This window comes from Acromyrmex echinatior, chromosome 4, assembly GCF_024713525.1.
Source record: "Acromyrmex echinatior isolate Ae372 chromosome 4, ASM2471352v2, whole genome shotgun sequence".
Classification (NCBI taxonomy): domain Eukaryota; kingdom Metazoa; phylum Arthropoda; class Insecta; order Hymenoptera; family Formicidae; genus Acromyrmex; species Acromyrmex echinatior.
Window position 1 is genome coordinate 5,113,147 of NC_141855.1, and position 22,967 is coordinate 5,136,113.

At 35.8% G+C, this 22,967-nt stretch overlaps 2 protein-coding genes across 3 annotated transcripts; one reads left to right on the forward strand and one right to left on the reverse strand.

Moving 5' to 3' along the window:
* The first annotated feature begins 746 nt into the window (after nt 1-746).
* SmydA-5 (SET and MYND domain containing, arthropod-specific, member 5) lies at nt 747-5,372 on the forward strand. The gene is made up of 5 exons (XM_011067963.2): nt 747-933; nt 1,041-1,542; nt 2,860-3,237; nt 3,688-4,023; nt 4,715-5,372. Exons 2-5 carry the CDS (start codon nt 1,118-1,120, stop codon nt 5,019-5,021), a joined length of 1,446 nt encoding a protein of 481 aa, XP_011066265.1. The 5' UTR covers nt 747-933; nt 1,041-1,117; the 3' UTR covers nt 5,022-5,372.
* Nucleotides 5,370-16,151, reverse strand: nord (neuron derived neurotrophic factor nord). 2 transcript variants are annotated; one of them, XM_087405099.1, is made up of 7 exons: nt 15,650-16,151; nt 10,593-10,714; nt 9,334-9,628; nt 8,108-8,354; nt 7,564-7,797; nt 7,224-7,379; nt 5,370-6,424 (listed from the first exon to the last, which is right to left on the reverse strand). In XM_087405099.1, exons 1-7 carry the CDS (start codon nt 15,913-15,915, stop codon nt 6,056-6,058), a joined length of 1,689 nt encoding a protein of 562 aa, XP_087261225.1. In that variant the 5' UTR covers nt 15,916-16,151; the 3' UTR covers nt 5,370-6,055. The 2 variants fall into 2 exon arrangements, with proteins under 2 accessions (XP_087261225.1, XP_087261226.1); XM_087405100.1 differs by having other exon boundaries at nt 7,224-7,382; nt 15,650-16,144.
* Nucleotides 16,152-22,967: the final 6,816 nt, after the last annotated feature.

A 22,967-nucleotide genomic window follows, 5' to 3' on the forward strand; every position in this document is an offset into this window, starting at 1 on the left:
ATGGCGATGTAGAAATGATTAAATAACTCAAATTGAATATAATATGACATTATGAATTTAACAGTGAAGTTCTAAATTCTAAAGTAATAAAAAAATCTTGAATCTTGAACCCTGTACTAAAAAAAATTTTAATCTTTAAACCTTTCTCTATTAATCATCACAAAGATTCATCAGCAGAGGCTTAGTTGCATTCTGAACTTCACAACTTCAGATTTTAAATACTGTTTTCATAACTGTATTTGACGCTCTTTCTTAATAATGATCTGTGTCATATGTAAGACTTTTCTATACAAAAAAGAATGTTTTGCTAAAACATCTAAAAATTCAAATACATACAGATTTAAAAATAATTTTGTTTGTCTATCAAAATAATTCTTTAGAATACTCAAGTTGGTTGTTAGCAGAATATCAAAATTTTTGCAGCATTACTCATCTTTGAATTTCCTAAATTATTTTGATAGTCCAAAAAAATCATTTTCATATCTATATCTACCTATATAAATTTTTTAATATGTCAACAAAATAGTTCTTTCCGTGTGTATATATTTCTTGTAATTTAGGTAATATTTTTACATTTAGATTTAATCATATATAAAATGGTATCAAATCCATAAATTCGTTAGATGTGTTGACCTTCTTGCTAGCATACGATCCATGTGCGTCGTACGCGCACTGTAGAAAAATCTTCGTTCCTTTCGTTTTACGAAAATAGTAGCATGGCCATCCGACCTATAATTAAACGTGGCCGCCGCGTTCGCAAATGCCGATTTGTTCAGTACGATAAAGTTAGCGGCCAGTGAACGATGTTCTCGCGATGAAGTCTGACCTAATTATTTCGCTGGGGGGAATTGAATAAATTTAATAAAATAAATACAGTATATTGATCGCGCATTTAATATTACTTCATTCTCAAAACTCCTGAATTAATAAACTGTAAGTATCAAATACATAAAGCTTGAGGAAAAAACTTCCATGGCGCAAAGTACAATGCATTTCTCTTTTCTGTTCTTCTTAGCTCAATTAATTAAATTATCGATCAGATTTCAGAAGCTTTGAATGGTCAAGTTTTAATAATTAAATTCACCTGGGCAATGATCTTAAGGATTAAGTACTAGTCATGGACGGTGACCTGAAATACGGTATATGCCCGGTGTGCGGCAAAAATGCCACGTTGAAGTGCGGCAGCTGCAGACGCGAGTTTTACTGCGACAAGTCGCACCAGTCTCAAGATTGGCCGCGTCACAGGTCCACGTGCAGCGGCTGGGAAATAGGTCGCGACTCTGTGCTCGGACGGCACTTGTTGGCGACTAGAGATCTAGCACCGGGAGACGTGATTCTTACGGAGACGCCTTTGGTCTGGGGACCATCGACTCACACGAATCAACGGGTCTGCGTCGGATGCAGCGAACGGTGCGACGACATCGACGCGAGATGCAGTGAATGTTGCTGGCCGGTGTGCAGGTCCGATTGCGAGGGATTGTCAGATAAGAAGAGGCATCAGCTGGAGTGCGCTCTTCTTGCGCGAGCTAGAATTATTCCTAGGTATTATATCGGATACTTCACCTAGCGCAGATTGGATAGTAAAGTGTCTACTTCGAAGCTAAATTAGCCAGATGATGATTTAACAAAGAGGTAGCCTAGATAGCCAAGCGTTTTCTTAGCATATAAGAAAAGAAATAATCGCGCAAATTTCTCTTCAGTTGCCATCATGTTGTATTGCCACTGATAATTATAGTAATTTTCTTAACGGTAAAATTTATTGGCACAATTTAGTAAACGAGAATGAATTGAAATGGATTGAAATTTTCAAAAATACGCATTTGCGAACGTTGAAATGAATCCTTTTCAGTTCCAATGTATTTTTATTCATTCATATGAATTACATGAAGTATATTTCTATGTCTTTCAATATAAAAAAGAATTTCAGTTTTTTAAGTGCATTTTTATCGTGAATATAAAGTGCTTTATCATAAATATTGCTAAGTTCAAAGTTCTGAATAAGAAACGTAGATTTCAATTAAATCTAAAAAGAAGTAAAAATAGACCATGGTTGTTATTAAAATACGCATTCAGATTCAAATAGGGATTAAATTTTGAATTTATTTAAATCCATTCTCGTTTACTGGATAATACAATATTAGCTCTATATTGAATTATTTTTTACCCAATATATTCCTAATGTTTAATCAATGGTATCGTCAATAAACTATTAGTACTACTATTATGGTAAAGACATTATGCAGACGATATATAGTCTGCGAAAACGAGTAGAAATGCTGTAGTATATTTGTAATCATAAAAGTTATCACAATCTGTTTGTGAAGGCAATTGTTGCCTGAGTGTTGCCATCAAGCTGCTTGGTGACAATTAAAATTGAGAATCAAAAAGGTAAAATTGGAAGCCGTTTTCTTTATTATATTGAAAGTATAAACAAAATAGTTCCGAGCAAATTGAAGCGACCTACGAGCAACTTGCTTATTCTGAGAGAAAAAATTTGCTTAATTCTTAAAACAAATCACAATTTTCTGTGTTCTTTACTGCACACGATGAGTCGTTCATATCCCGGGTTAATTTTCATCACATTTACAATATGAAAATAATTAACTGATTCTTACATATATACTTTATCTTTAAAAAGCATTTATAAAGTTGTGTCATTAAACAAAAGAAAAGGACAGAAATCATTATTTAGGTTTTTAGTGTTAAAAAAAAAGAAAGAATACGAATGTCTAATCGTATATATTATAGATTAATCGCGACTTGAATCACAATTATATCGCGGAAAGTTAAACTAAAGATGTTTTTAAAGACGCTTCTCGTTAAATTCATTTACGCAATAATTTCACGCTATGCCTACAGATGCGAGGTACTTCTGATAATTCGTCTATTGATATTGTGGCGCATGAAATCGCGTCGATGGACGTCTTTGGCCAATCTGCAAAATCACGTGGAGTCGCGAGGACCCGGCACGGAGGCTCACGACGAAGTGTCGAGTGTGAGCCAGCGTCTGGGGCCACTTTTGTTGATGGCATCCGATTGTAAGGATGTTCTACCGATGATTTGTGGCCTGATTGACGTAAATGCATTAGAAACTGCACCGCCAGAAGGCTCAGTGGCAATTTACGAACATGCATCTCTTCTGGAGCATTCCTGTATCGCGAACACGCGACACAGCTTTCGCATCGATGACAAAGGCAGGCCGCGAATTACGATATACGCGGTCACGTCTATTAAAAAGTACGTACATTATAATTAATCAATCTCATCAAAAATTATTCATCTCTCTGGTAAAAGAATTTTTTTATACTTTAAGTTTATGAAGATTTCTAAAAAAAATACCTTAGATAGATTTTGTAAGATTTAAAATTTCATAATATATATTTTCTTAAAATTATAAAATAAAATATCTTTAAAATTTAAATATATAAAGAATTCTTTTTAAAAAATATAAACTTTTTTAACACTTCTGAAAAGTTTCAATTTGTATAAAAAATCTAAAAAATTTTTTATGAAGAGAGTTATAAGAATTATTTATTATGCAGAAATTCTAAAAAAATTCTAAAATTTATATAGAAGATTTTGAGACATGATATGAAGAATTCTAAGAAAAAATTTTCACCAAAGCTATCTTGTGAAAATATATATATATATTATTGTCATCATGCATTTCACGACTGATATTTCCAGAGGGCAACATTTGAGCACCATGTATACGCATGCGCTTTGGTCCACTAGAGCCAGGCGGGAGCATCTCCTTACCACAAAATACTTCGCTTGCCGATGTAAGCGTTGCGCTGATCCCACAGAATTGGGCACGCATTTAGGCACCCTTAATTGTCCTTGTAAAAACGGACTCATGTTGCCAAACGATCCTTTAAACCCAAATACCAACTGGTCCTGTGACGCGTGTCCAGGAACAATAACATCCGCGGAGGTTGCAGAGCTGATCGACAGACTGGAGGAAGAGGTCGTAGAAGTCATGAAGCAAGCAACTGAGTGTACTCTATCCGAACTTCTTTCACGGTATAATATTATATTTCCGTTTAGTTCTTTCGTGACTTTCATTAACATTAATTCCTGTCGCGTTAATTAATAATAAATGACTAAACCGTGTAAAATACTAGAAAGTCGTATCCATATACGAAAAAAACGATTTTGCTAAAAAATATATATTAAAAAAATTAGTTAGATACAAATCAAACAAATAATTTTATTGGACCATCAAAATAATTATGTAGGATGTTAATTAAAAAGCAGATTATTAGAAAGTCAAAACTTTTGCAGCATTATGTTTAAGCATTTTACGTAATTATTTTGATGATTTAATAAAATTATTTTCATATCTATAGCTAAATTTCTCCAGCTTTTTTAAATATATCAGAAAAAGATTGAACAAAAAATTTTGTCAGTGTATCTTTTGCGCTACATGAAAGAACAGTTTTTCTTAATTATCTAAAAATTTAGCTAAATATATGTAGATCTGAAATTTATCAAAATAATTATGTAAGACGCTCGAGTTAATTATTGAGGTCAAAACTTTTTGCAACATCAATATTGAGTTTTCTACATAGTCATTTTAATGATCTAACAATTCTAACAAAATTATTTCCAAATATGTAATCTATCTAAATTTTTAGATAGATACAGATCTGGAAATAATTTTGTTAGAATTGATTAAATTTATTATTATTTGAAAACTCAACGAATTGTTTAGGCTTACGGTATTGCTGCATCCCGGTCATCAGCATTGCATATCCGTGAGTCACTCTCTGATACAGCTGTTGCCAGCAACCGATTCACGAAAGTCGGAATTGTGTAAACGCATCATGGACACGGTAAGCCGATTGGATCCGTACGGCGCTCGTCTAGCGCTTTACACGGCAGTCACCCTGCGAGAACTCGCAATGTGTCCTGGCGAGGATAAGCGAGTTCATCTCGCTAAAGCAGCCTTATTGCTGAAGGCGGAACCACCGAATTCACCCGGAGAAAGGCTTCGCAGACTCATTGAAGTGGAACTCTGATCTTAACTCGTTGCAGCATGGTAAAAGTAATTATATTTTTGTTATTGTACAATCCAACATATAAAACAAGGAAGGATTCTTATAGTTTTTACTACAAATGAGAAAGTTGCGCACGCTAGATTCGCGCGAGCAACAATTGCTTATTTGTCTGTCTAAATTTTTATTTATTTATTTTCTCAATTTCAAGTATTATCTCTATTCACAACTACAGATAGCCGTAAAAATGGTAAAAATATTCATTGTACTTATTTAGAGGGTAAAAGGAGTACGTATAAAAAACTTACAACTATATAAAGAATGTATACATACATGTTATACAAATATCAAAATATATGTATGTACTTGTGGTCACTCCGCGTTTATTGCGGATGTCGTATGTGTGTGTGTGTGTGTGTATTTGTATGGTTAAACGTGTCATAAAATCTAGACTAGATGACTGTACCTCTGCGATTGAACGTAATCCTTAAATCCGGAAGTAACTTCTCGTCGTACGTATTATTTTTACAATGATCTGCGCTTCCGCGAGATTGGTTGACAAATAAACTTAATAGCGAGATAAAATTATCATATGCGAAAATATTACAACAGAAAAAATGTTTATCGAGCGAAATCCGTTTTAAATGGTCGTTTGTACTTATTTAAGTAAAATTTAAAAACACCAAAATTTTTATACAAAATACTAACGTCGACACGGTTTGCGTGTATGTACTTCGATAGATCTCTGCCCAAGTAGAACAACAGATTCTGATAACGTCAAAATGACATTAAAATGAATCGTAATCGAAAAGACTCTTAATAATTATTTTGAAGCTATTTTGACGCCATTTTGATGTCACGATGATTCTTTGTTCTACTTGAATAAAATTCACGTCATTGTTAAGATAAATGATATGCACGTCCAATTCTCTAAATCTCGTGGACGTTTCTTTTATGGTATACATTATTTGATGAGATAGATCTAAAAGTCACCAACAGTGCTCTCGCAGACTATCGTCTCATCGGTCTTATAGTTCGTTTAATAGGAATCATGCGGATTACGCGGTGCAGGAACGTCGTGTGCGTACACCCAGCAGCGGATAGGACAAGGACTGGCCCTTCAGCTGCGCTGTGACTTGCAAGAGGTAAGCTTTGCCAGGTTGTAGCCTCTTCAGAGTGAACGGCAGCGCCCGGTCCTTCGGTGGGTTTCGTTTCTCCTCGCAAACCTCGAATGTGTACTCGGATCGCCTGCGCCGATGAAGTCCGCACTGATCCGGCACGGTCGTAACACTTGCTAAGGACGACGAACTCCGCAGTTCCTTCACCAGGATGCAGTACTTTGCGTCGCCGGCTGGGTCCACGCCTATCGTCACTTCGTGACATGTTCTGAGAGATCGGTACTCTCGCGGTGGATTCTTGGATGGTATCTGTGTCAAAAAATGCGACGTCCAATTCGTTTTTCGAACAAGTTTCTGATTTTCGAGATTCATTTGATAACCAAGAAAGGCGATCGAATTTTATGCGGCTGTGAATATTAAGTATAATTGAACGAAATTATCTCCATTTTTAAGAAACATATCACTCTCTTACTTTAAAAGTGACACAACTAAAAAGTAATAAAAAAAAGTGACAACTAGTAGTTCTTAAATCTTTCGATATAAATTTATTACATATCCAATTTTGCAAACTCGCGTCGAAATCTTTTTCAGTCTTGAAATCATAAAATAGAACTAAAGTTGTAATATCACATATTACATTGACTAGCGCAATTGATAATATTGATGCCAATAATAACAGAATTTCTCTTACTTAATAATAAAAATTAAATTTCCTAGAAAAAAGAAAGAATTATTTTTTATTTTTTTGATGGAAAATTAATGACAAATCAAATAATACCGACAAAAAAAATATTTTCTTAACACGATCAAATGTCACCTTTGTCATTTTCATTTTGCAAAAGATCATAAGTTTTTTTTTAAGTTGTAATAATTTTAACGATTTTTTATGAAGTAAAGTTAATTCACTTTTAATGATTGATAGGATAATGCTCACTTAATTCTCATAATAATAACTCTAAAATCATGTATTTTGAGTTGTGTTACTTTTGAAGTAAAAGAACGTTATTACTTCTGCATTGAAAAGGTATCGAAAGATAAAATAGAGCATAACGGAATCATTCACAGTTGTTATCCTAAAGGAAATATTAGTTTGCACAGTCCGACATACTTGCGGATAAATGGTGGACGACTCCTGCGTAGCTAGCACTTTTATGGTGGATACTCGAACCAGCTCCTGCGGTGTAGTCGATATACGCAGAGTGTACGTCTTACCGGGAGGTAAAGGAGGTACGCGCAATGAGGCATATCCGACCACCTCTTTTTCCTGCTGATCACACGAGACACATTTACACACTTATACGCGTATATATGGACGCTGTTGCAAAAGCAACCGATTAATGACAGGACGGCCAGTCCGCTTGCGACAGCGTCAATTGTTAAATAGACTCTTTCGCGAATTTGCGGTCGACGTATCCGATCGCTTTCTGTAAACACTCGACGACTTTTACCCGTAGTATTCCTTGTCCGTTTAATTTCGCCTTCACGATGCCTCCACCGCAGGGAAGTATGTGAAAGGTACTTGAGGTGTTGTCCGGCGGACGATAACGGAAATTGACGAAACCATCGGTCTTCCGCAGATTAGCCGTGATGTAACGACCGGTTCGCAAAGTCAGCTCCGGTGTTTTCTTGAATTTGATAGCGTCGGTGGCGACCCGGTTGGAGACGTTGTTCCGAGTGTTTACCTGTCGAATCACTGTGATTATTTAATGACAATTATAAACAATCCACGCGCGCGTAAAGTATTTAGCGTGACAACTAAATCTGTACTTAAATCTTTATGGAGAACATAAACACATATATCGCGTAAGGGAATTGCGGAAATTAATAATCTTTACGTACTGTTATAAAACCGTGTACGTAATTCTCGCGTAAAGACGAACACGGTGCAAAAACTAAACGGAAGATCGTCTATCGTCTTTTTTTAATTGAGCATATAATATGTGCGGTTTTCTAAACGATCGATTTTATTAACGTATAACAACGAAGACCGACCACATATAGGGTAAAGTTGTACATAGTGTCGTATCTCATCCTGTGAAGCGTCAGCTTGGTCTGCCGTACGCAGTGCAGACCTTCCGGAACGCCCCGATGATGGTGCTCCTTTGAGGACAAGCCGGTTCTCGCCGACGAGTTCGGATGAGCTTTCAGAACGTTCTGCGCAGCACAGAGAGTCGATGGGTGCGGCTGCGTGCCCGAAGTGACAACTAAACAGTAGTTCGAAAGGTGAGGATCCACATGGCTGGAAAAACAAATATTCCATTCTCGAAATTGCGATTCTAACGATAAAATTGATATAGACGAATTAATATATGAGCTTCACGTTATCGAGCGCAATGACAGACTACATCGATTACAGAACAAAATTACCGTGATATCGCAGTGATGATAATAAGAATAAGATCTCGAATTTCGTATACTTGACACTTCAATTTATATATATCGCGAAAAGAAAGAATCTTTACAAAGCCGGCTTTTGGCTCAATTTTAATTTTATTTTAAATTATTAAAAACATTATTATTGTAAGAATTATCGAAATCAAGTTTTGTTTACACTTTTAATTTAAACGGACATATTTAACCTATTTATTCTGTAATTAATTAGTCACATTTTTTTATCATCTATACCCTTACGTTCTCATATTTTTATTTAATTGTATCCTTCAGCTTATTTTCTTTTAAAATATTATTTTTTAAATATCTTTTGCTTTGAATAATTATTTGATTTATTAGCGTCCATTTCATCTGGGAAGAACCAATAGAATATGAAATAACATACTCTTATTCAATCAATGCACTCCTAATTTTCACAGTATTACAATACAAGGCTTTACAAAGCGAATAACACGCCGGACTTATAAGTGCGTTCGCTTTGAACGCTCACGCATGTCTTATTTCATGTTCTTTTCGTGCATATAATGAACGATAAAGATAGAATGAAGGTTATAGCGTGTGAGTATATAAAATCGAACGCAGCGACAAATTATATGACAAATTAGTTTAAAAACAACATTGGATATGAGTTTGATATATTTTCCTTAATAAGAGGTAGAAAAAGGAAAGCAACAGACGTTAAATTAATAGACATAAATGCAAAGCGACACATATCAAGTCACTGTCTAGAATTACAAATCTTTGACTGCACTGGTTTAATGAAAAAGATAAATTACTTTCTAATACATTTAGAGAAACGTAAGACACGAAAATAAATATAGTGATACCTCTTGCCCCAGGATATTGTCAGCCGCCGTTTACTTCGTCGCTGTTGAAATCTCAGTGTGCGATGTCGATTCTCTTTTCCATTCGCATACATGCCCGATACGTGGTCCAAGGCGCTGGAAGTCGCATACAGGAGCACCGTGCCAGGTGAGACATTCGCGGGCTCCATGGATTTGATTTCGAACCAGTAAAGACCGGCTCGCGTCTTTGGTATCGTAAAATTTTGGTCCTCCGCGCCCTCGTACATAAAGAGAGGAGATCCCGGTTTCAGGGTCTTCACAGGCCATCGCGTTTGCGCTACGTGGTAAATTAATTCGGAAATTATTCGAGCGACTGGATAATTTAAGGGACACCTCGATTACCCTTCGTCACACCCGAGGTGATTGCAAATATTGTTCTGTAAAATATATCATATTTCTTCTTCTCGGATACGCCTTCAAATTATCAATCTTCAAATTATATATTGATCTTCAATAATTTATCACTAAAATAGTCACAAATATTATTATCATTGTAAACAAGGTAAATATCCTAATAACTGAATTAAAAAGAAGATATGATCAGTCCTATATTATTATTAATTATTAAGCATTACAAAAGAGGAATTAATATCCGTATGAAACTTTGTTATGTCGATGATTAAAATATACTATCTTATAAATCTACAAAAAAATATTTAAGTAAAATTTTATTAATATATTACATATATCAATTGTAGTTGTACCAGTAATTAAACTTTTAATAAACTTTTAAATAAAATAAATTTTTTTAATTTATTTTATTTGCAATTTCTTCAACCATAAAAAACAGCCAGGAAAAACATACAGCTTATAGTAATTACAGCTTATAGTAAATACAATACAATATTTTAAAAAATTCGAAAATGTAGACACTTAAATGTTTTATTCAAAATGGTAAGAAGATAAATGAAAATATAATTTTCTTGTAATTTTCTTGTTTTAGAGACAAATATTTTAATAAACACAAATGTATTATTGATTTTTCAATCACTGGGCACATTCCGTTATTGGAACATTTACCTTATAATAGAAATATATGAGAGATATAAAAAAAAGGCCGATAATATATATATATATATATAATATATATACACGAGACAGACTGTAACTAAATAACTTTTTAATATTTGCATAAAATGACAAGTATTGTTAAGACTTAAAGCATCTAAATTGACAAAATAGTAAAATGTCTTGCTTTATCGCATCTGTCAGTTGTTAATAGATTCACATATACTTTGTACCTTCTGCTTCTTGATTATTCTCGGGCGGTTCTACATAACTGACCGTCCAGGATATCGGACCGCTGCATGGGCTAACGAGTAACGTGAGAGGCGGACCTTCTCGTGGGCTCAGGTAATAGAACCTGTAAGAATTTCATCTGCATCCAGTTTGATATTGATGTTCGCGGCACATCGAACGTACGCAAACGAACGAAAATGTGTAACGAGACGCAATCTTCTATAATCTATAACGGAGGATACTTGATATCTTTTAAGTAGCTCGGAAGTAGTCACCTGATTTTCTTCTTACATAAATGATTAATGTCGTATTTTTACCCCAATTAAAATCACTATTATTAACAATTGTGTACTATTGATTATTTTTCGATTTAGATATTAGTATTTGAGAATATTATAGACTTAATCATAATTTTCTGAAAAAAGTAAGAAGTCAAAAAAATATTAAATGAAATGTTGAGTAGCTTATGAAAGTTTTTTCTAAAAAATGAAAATCTCAATTACATTGTGCGAGTTTTTGATAAAATTGTATATTTAAGAATTTTAAAATTCTAAAAACTATATTGTTAGAGAATAGTTATTAAAAAAGAAAAAAAATGTTAAACATACAAAACATATCTATATAAAATATTTTACTACAATTGGCATTTTTTCGCCATCACTGAGGTATAAAATATCCCAGTGATTATCCCAAATTAAATATTTTCATTGATCATGCAAAATAGCGTTTCCTACCGATTGATACGATTTCGCTCCATTTTCAATGACGTTTCACGCGTCGTCGAGCGCACTGTCGCAAAAATCACCGCCGATCTAATCCGGTATAAGCATCGCTTCGTAAGCCCCTCGTTATCATAATCGATGTAAATCGGCAATGTTAATCCGATAAAGAACACCGTGCCGCACGGCGGATGTTGCATATCGTAATTGAAATAATTACCCGGTAATTGCCGCAATTTCGTAGTCACGCAATACACATACATGCTACTCACGCATACGTGTATACACTGAATTCCACCGCCGTTATATTTAGACACAATGTTGATCAGTTCGATACAATTCTTTTTTCCCTCCCTATCTTCCCTGTCACCTTCTATTTCTTTCTTTTCGAAAATTACACTGGTTAACTTTACGCTTCGATGATGCTGCTCATCCTGTACCGCCCCCGTTCTTCTTCATGCCCTTCCTCTCACCGTTGGGGGCACTTTTTTTTCCTTTATTTTGCGTCGATGTCGACAACGCACGCTTAACCCGTTCGCTTCCGAGCGTCACTGCCACCACCGCCGCCGCCGCCGCCGTTGTCGTCATCATCATCATCATCATCATCATCATCATCATCATCATCATCATCATCATTATCATCATCATCATCATCATCATCATCATCATCATCATCATCATCATCATCATCGTCGTCGTCGTCGTCGTCATTGTCGTCGTCGTCGTCGTCGTCGTCATCGTCGTCGTTGTCGTCGTCGTCGTCGTCGTCGTCGTCGTCGTCGTCGTCGTCGTCGTCGTCGTCGTCGTCGTCGTCGTCGTCGTCGTCGTCGTCGTTGTCGTTGTCGTCGTCGTCGTTCGCAAGGAACGTCGAGATGCCGCCGTCGCTGCAGCCGCCACACGTGCTCTTCTCGCGTCTGGCGGTGAGACAGCTATTGTAAAATTAGCGTCGGGGCACAATGCCGGCGTCGCGGCGTCTGGGGTCGCGCAGCCACGACCCCCGTGGTCTAAATCCGGCATCCGTGAAGTCATCCTGAACACGAAGGAGAGAGAGAGAGAGAGAGAGAGAGAGAGAGAGAGAGAGAGAAATGAGGAGAAAGGAAGAGGCGAGGAGAACTCCGAATTGATTCTGTTAGACGGTCTGTTCTCTCCCTCTCTTTTGTCGCGAGTCTGCCGCAAGTTTCGTGGAAAGTCGCGACCGAGATAGGGCGCTTTTACGCGGCGCGTGGCATCCTCTTCATCCCGGCGCGTGGATGTGTGAAGGGAACGATCCTATTCCTGCGGAAGGTGCAATTGGCGTTCTGCGAAAATGATGGGACACAGTGTGGAGTCGAAAGAATACATTTTAAAATTTTCTTGTTATCGTCATAGTATAATTTATATTTAAAAAGTCTTTAAATGCAGAATGATGGATAATTTTATTAATTTTAAGTTCTCGATTAAAAGAGACACGAATGATTTTTTTCGAATTATAAGCAATTGGAAAGAAAAATTAAAATTAAAAAATGAGAGAAAGAAACTTGAAATATTTTTTCAACACTTTCAGAAAAATCATTTAGTAATAATTATAAATAGAAGAAAGAGACTAAGAGAAGAGAGAAAGAGAGAGAGAGGGGGGGGGAGAGAGATTTGTTAAGCGTTCTAAAAAAGTATCCTTTCAATCATTAAAATTGAATACAATTAATAGAGCAAAACTTGTACAAGAAATCTAGTTATAAAAAAAGAAAACGCAAATATTGAAAAAGTTAAAGTGGACAAAAAATAAGTGTATGAAACATAAAAATATTTAAAAATGTACGTGTATTCATATATAAACGAGGAAAGGGAGAAAAAGAGAGAAGAGGGGAGAGAGAGAGAGAGAGAGAGAGAGAGAGAGATTGACTTCGAAATTTCTGCTCCAGACAAATGGATAAACATCATTTAACAATATTTCGCGACACGTGACATAGGAAGTGTTCATGTCTTCTGTGTAGCACGAATGAAGATATCTGAGGCACGAGGAAGTAGCATCTATTAATGCTTGCTGCGCTCGAAATTCAACAGAAGTACTTTACTTCATTCTTAGGAAAAAGTGTCCAACACGATGTGAACACTCATAAATAATCATATATATATATATATATATAATCTAAATTATAACTAAATATTATAATATGAAATTTTACAATTGTTTTGTAACAAAAATCATTTCCCTTGATCATTCATTGTTCTCTTCAAATTTCTATCTTGGTTCAAGAATTTTACACTTTACCGCAATATTCTGTATGTATAAATCACAAAAAAAAACAAACATCTTTTGCGTGAGTATCATTCAAGGATCTTCAACAGTGCGAACATACCAAATCGAATTGAAAACATCACTTCAATGCGTCTTTAACAGTGCGTCCTCAGTTTGCAAGGACTTTTCTTGTAAGTCAGACATATAAATATCTGTTCTTTGCAAAATTGTGAAGTCGAGAGAGAAGCGTGTAAATCTGTACTTCGACTTCAGTCGGAGTTTCGCGGAAGCCATCCGATAGAAGGACTTTATGACGCGTGGCGTCGCGACGGATCGGGCCATTAGACACCGGGTGCATATTGTGAGGGCGTAAAGGAGCACGTGGACAATAACGGAGCGACCAAATTTTATCGTCCGTTTCCATCGTGTATGCAACAGTCAGCGCGGCACGGCGGCGCGCAGTCTCCGTTTTCTCTTATCGTCGGGAAACTTGAAGCAGCTACCTGGCCATATAAGATATATGGTATGCCTACTTTGATGAATACGAGATTATGTAAAACGTAATAAATTAAAATAAGCGAAAACAAATTAAACTAGTCTAACAAGTTATATTCATTCCTTTATTCTTCAATCAATTTTCTATCTATATTGCATCATCCATGTCATTTATCAGTTATAATTAAAGTAGTTATTATAAATTATTCTCTCTTTTAATAGTAATTGTATAATAATTGCGAATTTATCGTAGAAAGTAACTATAATCTCATTTAAAAAAAAAATTAAAGTTTTGTTGCAAAAGTTACTTTCGATGGAAATAGCAATTGACAGCGTGACTTTTGCAACGCCAAAGGCCTTTCATATGCGTCGACATAACATCTTGCCGTATTCACTACACAAGACGAATAAGAACAGAATTACGTACGATTGTCCACTCGTGGTTGACAAAACGCGGCACGGGGTGCGTGACATTCTTGTAAACGTTCGTAGTTCCAAGTTGCGCGTATCGAGCAAACAATTTACGCACGCACAAACTGCAGTTGCTTAAATATTTCCCGCCGATTGAAGGTATACGCACGCAGCATGCATGGTTGTAATTGCGCGCGCTAATTTTACTATATTAGAATTTATTTAGAAATGCGATTGCTGCACTGGATCTTATTGCAAATGTCTAATCATTGCAAAGCAATTCAAAATGTTCTCAATTTTAAACGTTGACATTTCTAATTATCGATTGATAATTTGAATGTATCTTAATCCTTAATACATACTTGTACAAGTACTTTGTAAATTTTTTTTCTTTAAAATACTAGGAGCATTTGATTAAATAATGATCTCTATCTTTTCCTTTTTTAATATAACTTGATAAGTGAAGGAATTAAAATGTTATGTGAGAGTGTCAATAATTTTTATATACTTGTAAAAGTAATAAAAATTAATCGTTATACGAACATCATATGTAAATATAAAGGACTGAAATGGAATTATAAAGGTTAATTAAATCAGCGGAATAATAAATTATAAATAATGTACAAATAAAATAAATTGCAAAAATGCGGAATACGAAATAGTTCTTTAGTAAAAAATTGGAATAAAAAAATTATTTTTGTCATATTTAACCCTTAACATTTTACATAATACATAAAGTGTCAATAAAGCGAATTTTAAATTAAGAAACGAAAGAGCGCAAAAAAGTCAATGAATCGTTTTTAAAGTAATATTAAAAAATTTCAGCGATAAGAAATTAATTCCAAGTTAGTTTTTTTTCACAATTTTGATAAACTTGATCCTTCCAGAAAAAAAGAAATATAAAAGGTTTATAATGATATACATATATACATATAATCAGATCTTATAATAGAGTTCACGTCGTATTCAAACTAACAATCGCTCGAGCATTTTTGCGGTTATAATTGCATCAGTGCGGTATCATAATTATCCGGACTAAACCAGTGGTCCTTCTCGGATAATTAGACGGTGGCGAACGAGGTACCGACACCGCGGCCAATTCAACATACTGCGGTATCAGAATTTCTCGTCGCCGTGGGTCTAAATCTCCCATCAGACGATGTCACGGGAGAAGAAGCTTTTACGTATATACTACAGCAATAATTTACTGAATACTTACTGAGACACATTACCGGGCCTGATAGTCGCCGGTATCTGATATTCGGGGTGCAGCACGCCGGTTCGGTTGAACTCCTGGACGCGGGTCGGTCTGTCGGCGCCGAATGGTCTCGGGCTGCCGATCGTCCGATAAAATTGTTGCTGCTGTTGCGGCTGTGTACGCTGCTGCAACTGCTGCAGTTGCTGCCTGGCGCAGAACGGGCAACCGGCGCAACTGCGTGCGATCGACGCGAGTATCATCAAGACACCGATCGTGATGCACGACATGATGATCGCGTCAAGAGATGGTCCCCCGGTCTCTCTTGTGAATAATGAAGACGATGACGGCGACGACGACGTCCGTCGTTCAGTGGCGAAGGAGTTCGACTGTGCCGAACGAGCGAGCGAACTGCCGTCGCCGCCACCGCCGCCACCGCCGCTGCCGCCGCCGTCTAGGAAACCACGCCGGCAGCCGACGAAACGAAGTAACCCCTCTCGGTTCTTAATCGGACTCCCGCGTTCGCCACCAGTGTTCTGATAGAAACCCCTCTTTCTCCCTGCCCCTCATCTTTCTCGCCGATCCGATGATCTCGCGTAGTAAGCCTGTTAACCCTTACGTTCTTACCTGACCCGATCCGCAATTTTACGAGAAATGTTAATGAAAACAATGCATCTTCTATTATTAATATGTAGTGCCTTCGCACAATATGAACAAATTTATCTCGTTCTATCTTGATTATCTGGAATACGACACTATCTTGCAATATTCTCTTTCATTGCAATGTGTTTATAATAGTTTTACTATAATAACTTTATTTGCTCTATATTTTTTATTTATATTTTTTCGTTCTTATATTATTTCTTATTTTTATTTAAGTACTTACTTAAATACTCTGCAAGCTCAATTGTATCAATCTCCTGTTCTTGATTTTTAAATCTACTGACTGCAAGAATTCAATTATTTAATCTTGGAACTTAAAAAAGAAACTTTTTATTAATCGTTATTATTTCAAATCATCTCTAAACGCAATTATGTGTATGTACATGTTTCCCTTGGCAATGGATTCAAATTATAAACGTTTCCCTGTTTCTCCTCAGCTTGATTTCTTTTCACATTTATCTTTTAATCTTCGCGAACGCATTACTTATCCAAGAGAATCCTTTCATCTTCTCTGTTTAATTTCTGTCTATGATTGTCTTTTAATCTTCATAAATACGTTGCTTCTCCAAGAGAGTAAGATTGATCGTAAATCTCGGGGTATACGATAATAACGCGATAACGATATCGAGATCGAGTTTGCGAAATTTGCACCTCCCACACACATCAGGCCAACATCTTCTCGATGAGAAAGAAGGTGATTGTCGGCTTCATACGGCAGTGGGTATCGGCTGGTTAAGGTAAAACAAGGTGGACTAGAGGGGAGCCGGCGCGGCGCGGCGCGGCGCGGTGAGAGGTACGGTGCGGCGCGGGCGCGGGGGCGGGCGCGGGCGCGGGCGCAGCAAACGGCCTTCCTGTATCAACGGGGCGCGAGGAAAGAAGGAGCCGATATGACGCGAAGAGATCGTGCATAGAGGGAAGTTATATACGGTACGGCGCGCTGTATCATGGACCAACCATGGGACGATGATGACAGCAGGTCTGGCGAGTGGCAGGCCAATAAATCATGGCCTGCGGTGTGGGAACCTCTGCCTACATGCTACATGCGTATGGGCGTACGCCATCGGTAAAACCTTTACTCCCGTGCAGGGTAGACCCGATCGCGCGGTGTGCCGACCTGGCGCTGCGTGTATACGTATACGGGGCGACGTAACGCGCGCACACGCTCGCGCCCACCACGTGCTCGCTCTCGTACCGTACGTGCGTGCGTGTGTGTGTGTGTGTGGGTGTGTTCGTGCGGGGCATCGTTATGCACACATCGTGTTACATTGTTGCGCTGTGGAAGCCAATTCGCCGCGATGAGTGACGGTCCGACTTCATGAAGTTGGGCCTTTTTTGGCAGTCATTTTTGTGGGTCCGCCGCTTGGGCTCGGACCCGCGGGACGTCGCCGCGGCGGCGAAAAGGCGTGCGACGATGGCCGTTTCGTACTCAAACGGTTTGCTTCCATAAACAGAATTGCTTATCGACTTCAGAATGATAGTGAGAGAAGAGCTCTCTCTCTCTCTCTCTCTTTCTCTCATTTCTCGTAGGGTCGAGGGTTAATAGACTATCAGTGCTTGTTATTATGAGCTAATGAAACACTGTTTTCACAAGCTATTGATTATCATAAATTCTAGAATATTAGTTTGCAACCTAATCTTCCGTTACAATATAATAGTTTTGCAATAATAATAATTTTTATTCGAATCTATATATTTTTTAAATTTGAATTTTTTTTTATTTTTCATTAATATTTCATTTTTTTTTTTATTAACTGTTTTTTATTTTTATTTTATTAATTACTGTATGTAAATACTCAACTACAATTTATCAACAAACCGATGGCTTATTTTGAAAGTCTAAGATTATGTACTCCAATGTTGAGGATTTCTATGCACCTAGCAACATACGATTTTTGTATACCGTTGCCGACTTGGACGAAAGGGAGGCAATTGAACGCTCGTAAAGGGCCCAGATAGAGTCTGCGAAGCTGGCGCCCATATCCATCGACCGACTTCTCTCGGCCTGCGAGAAAGAGGAGGCGGGGCCCTCGCATAAATTTCCATTGAATGCGCGGCCCTATACTGGCCCGCAAGTCAATTCAGCGTCAAATAAAAAATACGTTTACGAGCAAAAATGTCGGGCATTACGTCAAATATACGGTTCTTATAAACGTTATTATTAAGTACTTTAGAATATGATGAATGTGTAAATTATATAGTATCTTCTGACTAGTTTGACAAATTCTTTCTCAATACCGTTGTCTTTTAGTTCATTAATATTACACATTATACGTTGATATTGCATATAAAACTAACTGAATAATTACATAGTAATCATCCATAAAATTGTGAAATTAATTTCTCTTGAACTCTCTTTATACTGTAATAAACTTGCAGAATAAAAGTTTAAGAGAATGACTTGCGCTTTATATGCCATAATCAGTAAGACTGAAACGAGCGCGAATTTTTCGATACATAGCTGCAGAAAAAATCAAAGACTACCCTGCAGGTCAGAAAACAGTGAAATGCGAGACTTCTAACCGTAAAACGAAGAACAAGGATCACTGTGGCTAATGCTGTCGTGCGAAATTTCTAAATTTAACACGTCTGAAACATCGCGCGTGTGTGTTTCCCAAGTTACAGCAAAAATTGACTAATCGATTGAGTTTAACGAAATATAATCTCTCATCTAAAAAAAAAAAGGATTGAATAAATATTATATAATTAATATAGTATGAGACATTGAAAAATTTTGTCAAGATATTAACTTATCAAAACTACCTTTTATCGCATATAAAAATTTTGTATATTTTACAATACTTGTGTATTAAATATATAGATATAATTTGTATTTAAATATATAAAAAATAAAATAATAATAATAAACATGTTATATAATTAGCCATTATATTTATAAAATATATTAAATACTTTTTAAAATTATTCATATGAAACTATAATTAATAAAATCTTGTAAAAAATATATTTCTCATTATTTTTTCATATAGATACTCTGTCTTGTTATACTTCTTGGCTCTTCAGAATAAAAGAGCTGAAAATGCGTTTATTGGATAGCTTGTACGAAAAATTTTCCCTCACCTCGAGGCTCATGTGTATTATTCGCTTCATCGCTCGATTGGAAGAGCCTCGAATGTCGGCTTCGATGATCCACCTGTTCATCGAGCCTAACTTGCTCGAATAGCTCACTCCTCTCCTTGATTCCCCCTGCTCTCGGCAGCGTGAAGACCTACCCCGCTTTAGGTGTTCCCTACATTGTAATACTGATTCTGACAGAAGACTCGCCGACACCTTCCAAGTGTTACACGTGTTCAGAGGTGTCGAGTGTCGCATTGACAACCTTAGGATCTTATTTAGAATACATCTGTATACGTGCATGTGCAGCGAATACGTTGGAGTATGAGAATTGAAGAACAGTGGAATGACTTTCTTGTTCAAATAAGGAATAAAAAATATTGGTTCAAAAGTGCATACAACTAAAAAAATGTTATACTCAAAAATTCAGTCTTATGTGTTATGCCTGTTTCTACCAATGTAGTTTAATTCTAATTTCGTTCAACTAACTTTTCATCTTTTACTAATTTTAAGAATCTTTTTCTAATTCTTCTATATTCATTTTTTTTAGTCATAATAATCTCAAAATTTAATTTGTTAATTTGTATCACTTTAAATCTTTAAAGGCAAAGATATAATATGTAATTTGCAACTTTTGCATGATTTTAAATATACAAGATATAACAATAAATTATATCTATATGTATATCTAAATGTTAATAGATGTAAGAAGAAGTAATAAAATAAAACGAGTAATTTCTTTTTCTGTTCAACTGCGTCAAAATCTCATACGGTTAGCTCTATTTAGTTTGTTACTAAATTAATCCAGCAATTATACAGTACATATCTTTTTTACTTCCTTCTTATTATTCCTAATAGAAATTTAAATTTCTCTTTTTTACCGCTGATTCTTTTTCGACGAGTGTTTCTGCAATACTTATTTTACGCTTTTTGTTAATTACTGCTACCGTGCGCATCGAACTGTTAAGAGCAACGTCTGTGTTATATACCGTGATAATTATTGTTTTTGTAGCTTCAAGACTTACAATAGTCAGTCTTTTAGAGAATGGTTCTTAGAGGATAGTTTGTAATAAAGATTTTCCTCTAATTCATTTCTCTAACTAAAAATAACATAGGAAACGTTTCATTGTTATGGAACATAATTGGAAAAGTATTAATTTATGTACGTGGATACATCTTTTAGACAGAAGAAGTCACAATAAGTAAATCCATAGATTTTATTTCGTAACAAGGAAATATGTAAAAACACTCCCACGCGATAAATTCGAGTGGGCGATTTGGCTTTTCTTCCCGACCGCGTGTGTGCAATCATTTTAATAATTTGTCGTCGCGACAAACCATGCGCGCACATTATTCGGATAATTAAACATTCAATTTAAACCTCGCGTAGAAATATATCCCTCGAGATTCTCGAGAGTGGCCTTGAATGCAACGCGTACGGACATGCGTACGTATGTGTATGTATATGTATATATATATATATATATATATACTATGTGGTACGTGTATGCATGTGTACACACACACACACACATATAGATACGCACAATACGTTACGGTTAATAATTAATTTCTCGTTGCGATCGATTTTACTTAAACGGCAAGCCAGATACGGTATGTTTGCCCTCTGCAGGCGCATTTGTCGTATATTACCGTACGGCATGCACGTATTTATAGGTATCTTTAAAATAGTTCGAGAGCAAAGTGTTGCAAAGACTGTAGAAATTCGAGCGAATACACGCGCGCGTGATATGTCACATCGCCCTCTCCCCCGCCCCCTCCACCCCTCTTCAGCCCGTCCGTTTTCTGCAAGGACTACATTCTATTGTTTCACTGCAAATATTGAAATTTATAGATTTTCTATAAATTTTCATATGTTATGTCCGCATTCTCGGAAACAGTATTTAAAAGTGATCTGGCAATAAATTAATTAGTATTTTCTTAATATTTCTTCCGATTGTCTCATTTCAATAATTGCATGATTAAAATTACTGACTCATATCTAAACTATTTTTACATTTATCAATCCTAGAACACTATAGAACTTCTAGAATACCTAGAACACTATCGATCTTGAGTGATACAGTATTGCTATTAATATGTAAATTTTCCTAGGGAACAAATTACTATTGATCAATATAACATAATCTATTTTTCAAAAATAATTTTCGAATAGATTTTTAGAGGATTTAATATAACATAAGATTTTTATATTTTTTAAACTTTTAATAACAAAATAAACATAAATAACCCAATTATTAATTTGAAGGGAAAAAAATAAACACACCATTAAATTTAATTTAAAAATAATATGCTATTCATTGTTATCCATTTTTATATTATATCTACAATAAAAAAATGAAATTCAAATAGGAAAACTAAATTATCTATTAATAATATTTATACATACGTAGATATGACGTGTAAATTTTCTCAATAAAATATATAAAAATCCAAAATTTAAAAATTGAAATCACCTACATCACTGTTATAATATATATATATATTGATCATTATTGATCATTGAAGGCATATAACTTAGCATAGTGTTCGAGGTAAACAATTTCAAAAATTGAAATCACTTACCTCGCTCATTTGCATGTAAAATTTAACGTATGTTAGCGTTCAAAGATTAATGCAATGTTTATTGTTAAAAAAAAGGATAAAAATGTGTCTACGAAATCATTTCATTCCGCTAAGAACATATCTGGTTTAAAAATAATCTGCATCAAAAATATATTAACTCAAATAAACAAAAGAGAATTAATATGGTGAAGGCTTAAATCTTTCATTCAATAATATTTGTATGTTTAAATACATTTTTTAGTTACATAAATTGCGTGTCAATTGTCAAACTTCAAACGCAATCATAAACTGAATGCAATTAAAACTGAATTAATAATACCATAAATTAAATTGTTTGACAATTCAATAATGATACTGTCAAGCATTTTAAAACACTAAATAAATGTAGTTTATTGCATAAAGTAAATATGACTTATTGCAAAAAATATTACCTCAATCAGAGTTTGAATTTCGTACTTCCCGACTATTTAGGACAAACGTTGTTAATTCATTAAAAATATACTAATTATTTTTTATTTAAGCGAGAAAAAAAATGCATGATTCGAATCTTCTCAATCTGTTAATCAGTCTAAATGGCGTCTGGTAATAATGGTAATTTAAAAATGCGACAAGCCTCAGTATGTTCGATGATTGTTGCATAGTGCACACTTTGTTTCGGGTTTCATTCAAAATGGACTCGAGAAAAATGTGTGTGCGTGTGTGTATTACTATGTGTGTGAGCGCGAGTGAGGAAAAGAGATAGAGCGCGTATGCACGTAACACACAATGTATACCGAAGCCCGTGCGCCTTCCTCCCGGAATTCCGATCTTTCAGTTCACAACCGATGTATTACTTATTTATTAGGACCGTACCCGGGTGGTCCGCGACATGACGGAATCGATTACGCGAATTCGCGGAACCGGCCTTCCTGGCCTCCAAGCCCCCTCAGAATTATGCCTCCACTCCTTCAGATTCGGCCTCTCCTATCCTCATCTCTCTCCGTCTTTTTCTCTCGCCTTCTTTCGGTCTTCTCTCTTTTTC

Bases quoted from the DNA above. Each gene is read 5' to 3' on its own strand.
- nord (XM_087405100.1), bottom strand. From the start codon at position 15,915: ATGTCGTGCATCACGATCGGTGTCTTGATGATACTCGCGTCGATCGCA. The intron at 9,629-10,592 runs GTACAAAGTATA...TTTACCACGTAG, and splicing joins GAATAATCAAGAAGCAGAAG to CGCAAACGCGATGGCCTGTG. The intron at 7,798-8,107 runs GTCGGTCTTCGT...GTGATTCGACAG, and splicing joins ACAACTTTACCCTATATGTG to GTAAACACTCGGAACAACGT.
- SmydA-5 (XM_011067963.2), top strand. From the start codon at position 1,118: ATGGACGGTGACCTGAAATACGGTATATGCCCGGTGTGCGGCAAAAAT. The intron at 1,543-2,859 runs GTATTATATCGG...CTATGCCTACAG, and splicing joins CGAGCTAGAATTATTCCTAG to ATGCGAGGTACTTCTGATAA. The intron at 4,024-4,714 runs GTATAATATTAT...CGAATTGTTTAG, and splicing joins CTATCCGAACTTCTTTCACG to GCTTACGGTATTGCTGCATC.